Genomic DNA, 13435 nt, shown 5'->3' with positions numbered 1-13435 from the left:
TTTGTCATCCGCTGTCATTCCACATCACTGCCACGTGGTGACGGCTGCTCAGAAGCGCGGCGATGGAGGAGGGTGATGCAGCCCGCGGGGCTTGTGTGGTGGGCCACTGTTGAGCCAGCAGAGCCTGACTTTTTCCATTAAACTCAAATCTGCTCAAATCACATAGCACCCCATAAAAGGGCTGGAGATTCACTCATTACTGTAAGCACTCTGGAATCACTCACTATCACAACTATCAAAGCAAGATTGCATACAAGCAAGCATAGGGCCATGTCATACAGAATCATTATAATAAAACAAATACAAATAAACAGGATTGAAATGAAACACTCCATTAAAGAATTACATTTTCCTATGGAGTCATAATATGATTTCTCCTAAATGCCCACAAATCTAACAATAGCGCTGTTTAAAATTAGAAACCATAACTTGGATTACATAGTGATTTCACACTAAATTTTCCTCTGCCCATCTGTCTGCAACCCTGGCTGAGTTTTTGGAGTGAAATATTCCCCCCCCTGATGGTTTAGTGATGGTTCAGAAACGGACAAGAAAACACCTCTGCTCAGCACACTGTGTTGGCAGATGCTGTGCTGCTTGTGTTGCCAAATCAGCTTCCCTGTCCTGTTCTGTGACAGGTGCCTAAATTTCTCGGAGTCTTTTCTGCAATGCTCTGGGTATTTCTTGACATTTTCAAGATGAACTGGGAGAACACATAATTCAACGGTTCACGTCGATAATTCCCAGTCTGTCTGGGCGCATTTGTGAATCTGTGCGGAATGGTAACCTTATTAAATGTGACAATGCAATTATAGGGTCAGTACGCGTGCAGACACTATTATCAAATGCGGATGTGTGGATATCGGCAGTGGTGCTACCGTTTTTTGTAACTATCAGAGGTCAACCTCTCCTGACTGATTCTAAATTGTTTTACATTCTTATTTACTATAGTAGTGTACGGTCTCCTAAGCACGACCTCTTGCCTGTTTTTAACCTCAAAGACATTAACTTTAATTAAACATGTAGATGTTATCGACAAACGACTGGCCACCCATAGGTATCCACTTCACTCACGGCAAAGACAGAATGGCAAAACTGGAAATATAAAGCGACAGAAAGCAGAGGAGTGGGTGAGGTTAAATCGTTCCTTCGCCGTGAGCCGCTGATTTTACATGTTGTTAACCGCGATAGGCCCATATAAAACGCGGAACGAGATGAGCGCTCGCTCGCAGAGCAGCACAGATTTCACGTCTGGCTACCGCTCACCTCATGCATAATGCATAAGGATCCACTCTGCTCCCGCCTCCACTCCAGTTAAGCGGCACAATGGAGACACAACAGTCTCCCACAGGTAGGAGCCGGCGCTGCACTCCACCACATCCCCACAGCTCGGCTGAATCAGTGTAGAGATTAAACTGCACCACTCACAGCAGCAGAATACACCTCAGAACGATAGCATAGTCGCCATACTGGAAGTTAATAAGCAAGCAATAAGCAAATGGAAGATAAGCAAATAATGGTGGAAAAATTCAGCGTTGAAAACATGGATGACAAAGTGTGGTGTGATTTTGTGGGCGTATATGTCTGTGATGTTTTTGACAAATGTGTTTTATGACAGATTTTTTTTCTGATCTGTCCATTGTGAGAGTTTTGAGCAGGCAGTTCTAAATGTATTCACAAGCGCTAATTGTCTAGCGGCTCTTGTTGAGCACTTGCCACTTTTCCTTCAGTAAAAGGGCATCGTCATGGGAACCATTTAGCATCTCATGCCTGTCCAAATGAATGCAGGAGCCTACTTATTTTAGATTGAAACATCTTATGTCTTATGCCTCTTATGTCACTGAATATTAAAAAAAGACATTGGGCTTTGTCAGTCCAGTGTAGTGATGTGTTTCCATCCTGTTGGCTAAACTCCATAAGCTTGTCCAGTCATAGATTCCATCTGAGTGGAAAATTTGGGGCTTGAGAATCCCAGAGAATGTCAGACTTCAGCAATAAATCCTAGGGTCTGTTTAAAGGTCCTTATGGATGTGCTGTTAGTACCCAATGAATGCACCTTAAGCACCAATGTACCAAATTCAACGACTAACTTCTTAATGTATTCAGCATACTTCCCAAAATAAGGACTTGGCTGGATGTGACTGTATTTGTGCTGATTACTGCATGTAAAAGAAAGAAAAAAAAACCCAAACAAGTTTAGCCTACGGGGGTCATGTCAAGACTACTTCATGGTGACGTCAAACACTGAAGTTCTAGCCATCTGATGCAGATCATGGCAGACAGTTTCTGTCAAACAGATGTGTCTCTGACAACTGAAATAACAGCTTTAGTCCAGAACATCATTTCAGGAGGCCCCAATGCATCACGGTGAGCCCTGTCGAGGACACCTTAGCTGTTAGAGCAGAGGTCGCCAACCCGTCGATCGCGATCGACGTGTCGATCTCGAAGACCTTCCCTGTCGATCTCCAAAATTATTATTTTTTTAAATACAGAAAAAAAAAAAAAAAAATTGAACATTTTCTGAAGTGTCTTCTGAAATGTTTTCTTACGGACTTCGGAAGAGCAAAGTCAGAAAAGATCTCCGCCTGATTCATGAACGCCAGCTATTTAAATCCGAGGATGTCCGTAGAGTTGATGTGAACGTAATCACCAACGATTTCTCACAAATAGCCCTTCCCACTAAATGCCCCTTCTAAAGCAGCTTGCACACTGCCCCGACAAACGCCAACATTCCCCAACAAACGCCAACAAACACCAACAGTTGCATGCGGCAGCAGTTGGTGTTTGTTGGTCACTGTCGGGTACTGTCGGATTGGGTAAAGTTTCAGAATGTCTGCCCAATGTAGAGAGATTTCCAACATTCTGACAGCTCGCAACTAGGCTCAACTCGCGTGCATGACATCCTCGAGCTCTCTTGGATGTCATTGTTATGTTGGTTATCGGCCAGTTTGTTAAAAAAAAACGATATCCTAAGTCTATTTATAGATTAACGTTATGTATTAGCTTACCCAAACGAACGGTTTTCCAGACAGATATTTGTCTATTTTTACTTCTACGACTCGTTTAACACTGCAACGTGTTTCTAAATATTAATGTTAAAGGTGACACGTTACATGAGTACGTTTGCGCTTATGTTAGTTATCGGCCACTCCCACTTCATTCCAATTACCGCGTTGGTTTTCGAAATATTAATATGCACGCATACTGTCGTACTGTCGTCGTAAAATAGGCTGTGCAAATATTTAGGCACCCTAATCATTTTCATGATTTGAATACCTGTAACTACTCAATACTGAATAATTGCAACACATAATTAGTCTGATTAGCTTGTTAAGCCTTCAATTCCATAGAAAGGTGCATTCAATCATTAGAAAAACTATCTAAGGTAGCCAATTGCAAGATGTGCTTCTCCTTGATTCTCCTCTGAAGAGTGGCAACATGGGGGCCTCAAAAAAACTGTCAAATGATCTGAAAACAAAGATCGTCAGTGTTGTGTTGTAACTTCAGTTGATAAATAAAGCAGTTCATATCCAGCCTGCTCATTGCAAATGTGTTTTTTCTTGTTCATATTGTGTGCGGTTAACAAATATTTTCCTTTTTATGTTGCACTGAAATTAAGTGATTTAGTGTGTTCTTGGCCACATCAATTTGAAAGCTGGACCAAAGTGTTTAATTTCATTCAATTACAATTAGGCTAAATAAAAAGTTAAGTTGTAAGTACAGTCTGGACTCTGGACTCTGGACAGTCTTTTTTTCTCAACGCCTCAATAGGTAGATCTTGCCTGTCACCAAGGCAGAGGTTGTGATCTTTGGCCAAAAAAGTTTGGTGACCACTGTGTTAGAGTATGATAAACACATCGGCAGAGGTTTGTTCTAAACACAGACCCCTCTATTACACAGCAAGCCAGATCAGCTGGGGGGCAAGTCAGGACCAAAGGGGCAATTCATCAGAGAGTGTGTCCGTCCTCTAAAATGGGCCCAGGGGAAACAAACCGCCCTTCCTGCCGTGCTGTAGCCTTGTACACAAAGTCAGCATATTTTTCAGGATGCATGAGGAGCTGATGCCCGAAGCTTGTCTGGCTTAGACAACAATTTTGTATCACAGTCACTTACCATCATTAGCATCTGAATCCACATTGTTATAGATGTTACTGCTGAGAAGAGAGGGAAAGTGACACGTACAAAGACGTGTATTTTCTACATGTCAGCAGCACAAACTTAAAATATATCCAGTTTGAAATTAAATGTTTGCAATTGAAATTGCTGCACGCACATTACAGAATTGTTCAATTAAGCCTAAAAAAAACGAAATTATTATTATTACAGTTTAAAATCTGAGTTGGGCTTGGCAATATCGGTAAGGGAGGAACTTTTGTTTATTACTCTGACAAACACATTTTTATTTAATAAAAAAATATTTCACAGAGATTTGACAACAAAATACATTTGACAACATGAAAATATGTTGTGGATAAATAATTTATTGTGAACTATAAATCCCTTTAAAAGCTCCATGACCTGTACAAATATGTTAAGGACCAGATGATGTTAAATGATGTTGATGTTAAAAACAACAAAACATTAAAAACAAAGAAAATGAAACCATCCCAAAAACAACAGTTATCTGAGGAGACTTGCTCGAGTGGCTCCGTCTCCCTGGCCTTCCTCCCGTTCATCCTCTTCCTCACTTCCCTCCTCTGAGCTGTGCATGACAGCCGCGCTCAGAACCTGCAGGTCACCCAGCACTGACATCAACGCATCTGAGAGCCGAAAGGACACAAGGGGTGGACACAGAGGTAGAGACAGAGACAAGGACACAATGATCAAAGACACAGCGTCCTCTTAGCATATGTTGACATGCCAACAGAGGGCAACACTGCTGAGAAACACTGCCTGGATTGGACACAGTACAAAATAAAAGGTTGTTTGCCATTGCCCCCGAAATTCACCACTAACAGTTTGCCCTTCATTTCACTTTATTGGCTTCTGACAACAATGCAGACTTTTAGAAAAGAAAACTACCCACAGTGTTGTCAAGGGCGTCGTTAGGAAAAAAAACATGATAGCATAGAGGTGTTTACCGTGAGCCTGGGGCTGCACCACCTGACCCTCCTCCCCCCTCTCCCGCTGCGGCTGCTGCTGCGGCTGCTGATCTGGGGCCTGTGGAGGGCGGCGCCCCGCGCCCCTGAGTCTCCTGTACTCACTCATCAGCCCCTGCTCGTGCACCACCGCCTGCAACATCAGTCACAAGGAATCAAAGGATGGAGCGGCCCGGAGCGGCCCGGCGCGGCCCGGCGCGGCCCGGCGCGGCCCGGCGCTGCCAGCCTCCTGGAGCTGCCTCGGGGCCCCTCAGTCTGAAGAGGGCTCTGTTCCAGGTTACCTCTTCTTAAAAAAGGAACTTTTTTTTGGTCTCCCTTGACATGATCATCATAGGCTTGCTCATGGTGAGCTTAAAACGTGCTTTCTGAAAACCGCCTAGAGAAAACACTCATTGCCACAATGTATATAGGATCGGACTAAGCTACTGTTGTTGAACGTATGCCAGTCAGAAACAAACACCAATATCGGTTTACAAAGGAAATGGAGATGAAAAGTGAGATACCATTTGCTGTTCTTGTGGTACAGGAAGAACTGGTTGAGAAGATAAAAGTCCACCAAGGAGCAAATTGACTGGTTAAAATAAACTGGTGCAAGTAAAAGTATGTGGTAAAAACATAGCAGGACTTCTGCTTTAGTGTAATGATCCCTTTAGCGCTGCTCAGCAGGTAGATCCAGCCTGCTGCTTGAACCGAGGTACATAAGGAGGTCGGCTGACAGACGGATATGGATGGGAAGGGGTGGCGGCGCATGATTACATGTGTACTCACCAACAGCAGGTTCCTGTCTCTGTCTTTGTCCTTGAGCTGCTTGTTAAGCAGAGTGATCTCTTTGAGGGCGTGCTCACTTTGGAGCGCTTGTGCCGCTCGCTCCTGCTCTCGAGCCCTCTCTGCCTGCCGCTCACACTGCCGCAGGGATACCACTGCGCGCAACGCACACAAACACACAACGCATACGCCCACCACGCATACACCCACACACAGACATCACGCATACACATCACGCATACAAAGACACCCACACATCACGCATACACAGACACACACACCACGCATACACATACAGAGAGAAACATTAAATGGATGGATGTTTGACTGCTAGCTGTGTGGGGGCAGGTAAAAGGGTGGGAGTGTGTTTACCTGCTTTAGTGTGTTCTCTTCGGGCTGTGTTCACTTGAGCCTCCAGGGCCCTTAGCTGGGTTCTGCACCGACTCTCCACTTCTGAAAGTTTCTGCTTTGATTCTATGAGCAGGACATACACAACACACACAGGACACAAAAAGGGCTCAGTTCAGACATTGTCCACTAGAGGACAGCAGTGAGCTTCAAACTTAGGTTATAGAAAAACGTATTCATTAATTCAGAGAAATGATGTGGGATTTCTTTACAATTATAATGATTACACCATATTGTCAATCAGCCATTAAGTTCACAAAGTTAATGAATTTAATGACCCATGCAATAATCCTTTGCTCAGACTCCACAAAAAGCTGTATGAGCAAGCTAGTTACAGTTCACACCATGTGCATCATTTTCCTTTCCGACACAGATTCTTGTTTTTTCTCCAGAATCTAAATTGCACCAAATCTAACATATGGTTCGTTTTTGGTTCCCTGTCAGAACTGTAATTAATTCAAATACGCTTTCCCATTGGCTCACCCTGCTCAGTCTGCTCTTGCTTGAGTTGAGCCTCCTCACGCAGCTCCGCAAGGAGGCCCTCCAGCTCCCGCCTACGCTCGTGTCCCTGCTGTCGCTCCATCTCACTCTCCCGGCGACTGGCCTCAGCGTCCCCAGCCTCCTGCTGGCTCTGCACCAGGGCCTGACTCAGCCGGCCCACCTCAGAGTCCACTGGGGAAGCCACATCACGCACAGGTTAGACCCCAGACCTCCCAAAGAGAGCCTGCAACTCCAGCTGGACTCTCAAGTGATGCATTCAGCGCTCAGAGAGGACAGTACCCACACAGTAGAATCTATGGTTAGGGTTAGTTGGCCTTCTTAGAAGAGTAGGGTTCTTCTGATAGGGGTGCCAAGATGATTTACTATAGTGTTGCATACTGTAAATAGACGTAAGGTAAAAATGTAGCCCGTGCTGAAAGGGAATGTGGATGAGCTCACTCTTATCCTGCAGGTCCGTGAGGGCACTCTGGATCAGGTTTGGGGTGCGTTTGAGCTCCTGTGCCAGTTTATCCCTCTCCTCACTCAACATCGCCACCTCTGTCTGGAGGTCTGCAATGCACCTTCTGCACACAACATTTAGGATGTTACACACCTCAAACCAAAGAGTCTCACAAGACTGTATTCATACTCTGACTGCTTCAGTTCAATGCTTGACTATATGCGTCCGCGTTATAAATCTTTAGTACCTGTCTGAAAGGGTCTCTGTAGGTTTTGCGGTCTGTTGAACTTTTCTCAAAGCCTCTCTTCTCATTAGCAGACCTGTACATATAGAAAAACAGGGTCAGATATATTAATTCAAATATATAGGAGGGACAGAACTGCCCACTCAGGCAATACCATTATCTGTATCATATGTCATTTAAACTTAAATATGTGGCTCTTAAGGCAAAAAAAAAAAAAAAAAAAGACACACACACAAACATACCTTGAATAGTATCAATTCTTCTTGTGGCAAAAGTAACTCTCTGTCCTAAGCCACTGAGATGGCTCTGAGCAGACTCCAAGTCAGCCACGTTCCTCTCAAAGAGAACACCACAGCTAAGACAGAAATATGATGTGAAATAGTTTTTTTTTTTTTTACTTATTAGTCATTATAATTTTTTTTTTAAACAAAAATGTGTGTTCGTCTATGCACCTTTGCACATTCTCTGTGATATCCTTTAGAGCTTTTGCACAGCTCTGGTTTTCCTGTCTCAGTCTATCGTTTTCCTCCTTGACCCTGGCCAAATCCTGTTTCAGCGTCTGTTAAACATACAAACATGTACAAACACATGGCAGTCTAGGTCAGAGATGGGGACAGGGTTCTCATGTCTCCATTCCAACCCAGGAGGAACACACCTGTTACAACTAGTCAGCTGTCTGGACCGGAGACTGCAGCCCGGTTTCCATCCAACGTCTTCATGCACAATTTGAATATTCAAATAGGAAATACTGCGTGGACACACTTGGAATTTGCATACAATATTCGATAATATCGATAAGAAATTAATTTGTATGAGGGGTTGATGGAAAACTAAAGGTGATGGTTTATTCGTATTATAGTGTATTTGTTGCGATTTCATGATGCGTTTCCATTAATGTTACCCTGACAATTTTAAGATTTGAACCCGCAACTCCTCCTTTGATTAAGAGTGTCCAGTTTTAATATGCATAACACAGCTGATGGAAACGAGCACACATTTTCAGGAATGCACTTCAAATATGTGAATGAGTTGGATGGAAACACAGCTTGTGTTGAGTTCATAGGGTCAAATGAATCAGGTGCGCCACTTCTTGAGTTAAATGAAAACCTACAGCGACAGCGGCCCTTCATGGACAGGTCTGCCAAGTCATGGTCTTGTTGAAGGACACAAGCACAAGGAAACGCAAGGCAGAGACAGCCGCAGCGGCACACTGACCTGTGTGTGGAGACACTGGAGGTCCAGCTGAGCCTGCCGGTCCTGTAGCGTGTGCTGAACCAGACTGTGCTGGTTCCTCTCTCTTTCCAACTCCTCCTCCAGAGAACAGATCTGAACACAAAATGACACACACACACACACACACACACACACACACTCGCACACACACACAAACAAACAAACAAACACACACCCACACACAATTAGTTCTGTTCTGTTTAGCAATCAAGTATAGAACTATAATCTGTGCGAAACTAATGACATAGTATGTAACCACATCATTATTTTCCATTTCAACTGAGAATGCATATTGTAATGAAATTATATGGGCTCATTATATGTGCCCAGTAATGAGAACCAGTAAGAGTCCACATTAACAATTAAGGCAGTACATTAAGTCATTTGTGGAATACTGTTTTGCTTCAGTGCATTAATCTGTATGCACATGGCATGCCCACAATTAAGTGAAGTGGCCCTTGTGCTTGGACACACACACACACACACACACACACACACACACACACACACACACACACACACACACTCAGTGGACTTACAGTGGTGTGCAGAGTGTTCTTCTCTCCGCTGAAGTTCAGGTCTTTGGACCGCAGCTGCACCAGGAGTATGAACACCTTGTGTCTCCACTGGGCCAGCACTCTGCTGCCCTTACCGCTGCCTTTCAGTATAGAGCCGCAGTTCATCTGCACAGAACCAAACACGAAGTTCACGTGCGTGGCCGCCCGACATGCCTTCAGTTAAGCTCAAGTGATAATAAAGATTAAATGGGGTACTGGCATTTAAAATGTCCTCAACAACCTCTAACAACAAGCATCCACCCTTCTATAAACCTCCTTGTCCATATGTTCATGCTGCAGTGCTAACCACAATATCATCATGTAGTCTATTAGCTGAAGTTCATATGTTATATATTATGTAGCATGGAAGAGTATGACCACATTTAGTGTCTGTAATCACATGTTGCCTGTAATTGAATATGCTGTTTGTCCACTGAACTGTGGGGGAAATTCCATCCATAAACATCCCCTCTGGGTTGGCCTCATTGAGCCCACAGCAGACAATGGGTAAGTATAGAGTGGTCACTTGGATGGAGGGTTGTGCGAGATCAGCAGTGCTCTGCTCACCTCATCATTGAGCTCCTTCTCCTGGATGGCTAAAATGTCATTCACAGACTTCAGCCTGATGTCCACGAGTTCCAGGGATGTCTGTAGGGCCTCTTTCTCTTTCTCCAGTGTCTATAATACAATCACAGCAAATACCTAAAACCGAAAAATCCAAGACTACATCCAAATGACAAAGGGTGAAACAAAAAAAATGTGGCTTGCTAGCAATTGGATCTAAACGATGAGACAATGATCGTGTCCAATATATCTTCTTACATATGTTCTTCCTCTACCTGTATTTTCTCTGTCAACCTCTCCTGTTCTCCTCTTTCTGGAGTAAGTTGGCCAATGTACGTCCGAAGACTCTGAATCGTCTCTCCCTGAGCCTCAAAGTCTTGATGCAATTGCCTGAGCACAACACCAAAGCAAAAGAGCCCATGAAAATGTACTCACAATAACAACAAGTTGCCCATTTAATTAAACGTTCATAACATTGCGCCCCCAGGAACCTATTCTGCCAAGTGAGAGTTGGTAGTGTGCAACCGATCCTGCATGGAAGCGCTTTAAAAAGGGACCCAAAAGGAACCCTCAAGCACACAGATTTAAATAGATTTCAAAACTTCTAACTCAAATAAAATAATGTACATCAATTCATACAAAAACTACCATACCCAAGGTATCCATAGGTTTACACAGCCTGAGAAATGTGCACATACCGTAGCTGTTCTCGCAGGACATCTCTCTCTGTGCTGATATCCTGCAAACGGCCTTTAAGTGAAGTTACTTCCTGGGTGACATCACTCATTCTGAGCTGCTGGTCACTATTGACCCGTTTCAAAATGTCCAGTTCTTCTCTATGGCCCGATGACATCTGCTCCATCTAAAAAGTCAGATAGATATTTTTCAATTAAAGTATGCCCTATGGCATCTCATTATCCTGTGGTGTTTTGAGATCATTGCTGAACATTGAGGCAACATCCAAGAGGACATCGTCAACATAACCCTGGCAGTTCAACATCCAAAATGCTCGATGTTTTGACTGTCTAATGCCAAACAGTCTACAGCTGACCTGACTCTGATGTGTCCGAATGGCTCTCTCTAGCTCCTCTCGAAGCCTCGATGCTTCTAAGATGGTCTCCTGCTTGGCTTGGAGACTCTGTTTCTGGGATTCACATGTCAGTCTCTGGACATCCTTACTGGAGGCTTCCTGCTCCCTCAGATACCTATTCCGTTCTTCAGAAAAGTCCCTCTGGAGTTTGTCTAACTACAATCAGAAAGAAAAACACAATACCATGTAGCAACATTTCATTTGCCAAACAATGTCATGGCACCACTAAGCAAGACAGTGTTCTTCTAGATAACATGCATTGAAAAATGTGAGGCAGATTTATAGAACATGTATTTGCCACAGAGACGTGACTAGTTTCTATCCCCTGACCTGAGTGGTGAGTTTCTCTCTTTCCTCTCTCCTCTGGGTCAGCTCCAACACGTTCTGGGCCAGCTCAGCTTTACAGCGGCACATCTCAGCACGCAACTCCTCCAGCTCATGATTCTGCCTGTCATTTAGGGAAAGAGTCAGGTGCAAAGACAACATTAACAAGTTGTATGTGCAACCATTTGACCAAACCAAACTTAAAAACAAATAGCATGGGTGTACCAATAAACGTTTATATTTGTATTTAAAACACGTATTATACTACGTGTCTGTTAACTAATAACCAACATTACCATTTTTTTTTTTTTGAGGGGGTACCTGTGAATAGTGCTTTCTTTCTCCCTCATCTCCTCCCTCTGTCTGACAGCATTGTCTCTCAAGGTCTCCACCTGCCCTCGTAGCCTCTCGCTCTCTGCACGCAGTCTTTCAAGATCCAAACGCCACTCTGACTCCAGCCCGCCTCGCTCTCCACACCTGGGAAGACAATATCGCAACAGTCTGCATGTAAGCCTTGTTCAATCTACAAGGTGGGCTATATCTGATAGTAAAGACATCCGTATCCCTAACGCGTGTGGTTACCTTGCCGAGTGAGTGTTGTGCTGAGCTGAAGGTGATCGGTCCCTTTTTTCCTTGAGTCTCTGATTTTCTTCACGAAGTTCCAGTATCTCCTTATTGGTCTGGGCGATGGCCAGCCATGGATCCCCTGGCATAGATGTAGATAGAGGGGTCCAAGGCACTGTTGTCTCACTAAATCTCTGGGGTCCTGACAATGCCGAATGACCGATGCGGGAACCTGTTACTGATCCAGCAGAGAGCTGATGTCCTGGTAGGGAAGCAGGTGTGGAGTGGTGGCTCGAAATGAAATGAGAAGGGGGCATCAGATTCCTCTGGATATTCCCTGAAAAAAGAACAGTACGGTGCTCAGAAATGTCTAAGAAAAAGCAGTACCCATGTAAGATCAATATTGCTATTCTAGTCATGCTGTCTCCTATGGCAACACTACTCAACATAGAGCAGCATAACAACTGGTCTGCAAACAAACTTTGCTACGCTAAACAACCGATTAACGCCAGCATAAAATTACTGAATTAATAAGGCTTTTTGATTGAAAAGGACAATGCAAGTAGATAGTTACTTTACTTACTTCCAACATTTGTTGATATAAAATCAGCTGGAGAAGTCAGTTCTTCACCGGTACCACGTAGGTTCATTTCGTCTCCTTTTGCTAGGCACTACCTCGTTACTAAATGACAATATTTACAGAGAACACATCTATCCGAGCATTTATAAAACTAAAACACAATGTTATGGTAAACGCGCCATCAGCTTTGAAACGTTCCTTGCAACGACAGTCGGACAACGTTACTTCCGTTTTCTCTTCTGCGCAGAAGCAATACGTCGCTAAGTCCCGCCTACCAATAGATCACAGAAGTGCGTCGATCCCATGGTTGATTGAACGGTTAAGGGGAATTTGTTACGTGTCAACGGCATTAATTAATTCCATATCAGTCTTAGGATCCAAACCTTTTCTACTGAAATTGGTATTCAGCAGGCGTCAAACCAAGAGAACTAAACGTTGGCTGAAAACATCTGGAAGGATTACCAGTGTCATCATTGGGTTTCACTTGTTCTAATGTGTTAACGCACAGTTTTGGAGTCGGTCACTAAAACAACATGCTTAATATACTTTAAAGGCTATAATCTAGATGTAGGATGACCTGGGGTTAACATGATCTTACCAGTGTACACGGTGATAGCTTCTCTTAACTGAAGAAAACCCTAGGCACCTTTTGAACAGAGATGGTACCAACAGAAAAGAGCAAGTTCTGTGAACATGGGATACTTTAGGTGTGACATTCAGCTGCTCAAGAATTGATCTAAACCTCAGCTATGTAGGACTATAAAGGAAGCTATAGCAGGAAAGACATAAGGCTTGACGCTTTCCGGGGTGAGTGCACATATTTATATTCATCACAGACTGTACTGAAATAGCTGGGGGATATTTAGATCCCACAGATGACCAAACAAACAGGCCAGACAATACAAATTCATATCTTACGTAGGCCTGGAGTTTAAAAAGAAAAAAAAAATCTCTGTTTTATCGGATGATAATCTGTGTGACAAGCAGTTTTCAAAAATTCATTTTCACTGTACTATAACTCTGTACCCTTTAAACGTCTATCATTGTATTACAACATGGTTACATAA

General features: G+C 43.6%; 1 protein-coding gene across 1 annotated transcript; it reads right to left on the bottom strand.

Annotated features, from left to right (window-relative positions):
• Positions 1-4470: 4470 nt before the first annotated feature.
• Positions 4471-13383, bottom strand: cchcr1 (coiled-coil alpha-helical rod protein 1). The gene is made up of 19 exons (XM_012819541.3): positions 12372-13383; positions 11807-12125; positions 11546-11701; positions 11231-11348; positions 10862-11056; positions 10509-10672; positions 10086-10200; positions 9814-9924; positions 9229-9372; positions 8672-8782; positions 7909-8015; positions 7699-7811; positions 7460-7532; positions 7212-7336; positions 6756-6944; positions 6237-6338; positions 5868-6019; positions 5082-5232; positions 4471-4760 (listed from the first exon to the last, which is right to left on the bottom strand). Exons 1-19 carry the CDS (start codon positions 12436-12438, stop codon positions 4621-4623), a joined length of 2652 nt encoding a protein of 883 aa, XP_012674995.2. The 5' UTR covers positions 12439-13383; the 3' UTR covers positions 4471-4620.
• Between the last annotated feature and the right edge of the window lie 52 nt (positions 13384-13435).

Source organism: Clupea harengus, chromosome 8 (genome assembly GCF_900700415.2).
Source record: "Clupea harengus chromosome 8, Ch_v2.0.2, whole genome shotgun sequence".
NCBI lineage: Eukaryota > Metazoa > Chordata > Actinopteri > Clupeiformes > Clupeidae > Clupea > Clupea harengus.
The sequence above is the reverse complement of the archived record's forward strand: the minus strand, read 5'-3'. Positions and strand labels throughout refer to the sequence as shown.

Excerpts from the sequence above, each read along its gene's own strand:
- cchcr1 (XM_012819541.3), bottom strand. The coding sequence starts at position 12,438 with ATGAACCTACGTGGTACCGGTGAAGAACTGACTTCTCCAGCTGATTTT. Across the intron at positions 6,945-7,211 it reads CACGGACCTGCAGGATAAGA|TGGACTCTGAGGTGGGCCGG; the intron begins GTGAGCTCATCC and ends TGGCTTCCCCAG. Across the intron at positions 6,020-6,236 it reads AAGAGAACACACTAAAGCAG|TGGTATCCCTGCGGCAGTGT; the intron begins GTAAACACACTC and ends CGTTGCGCGCAG.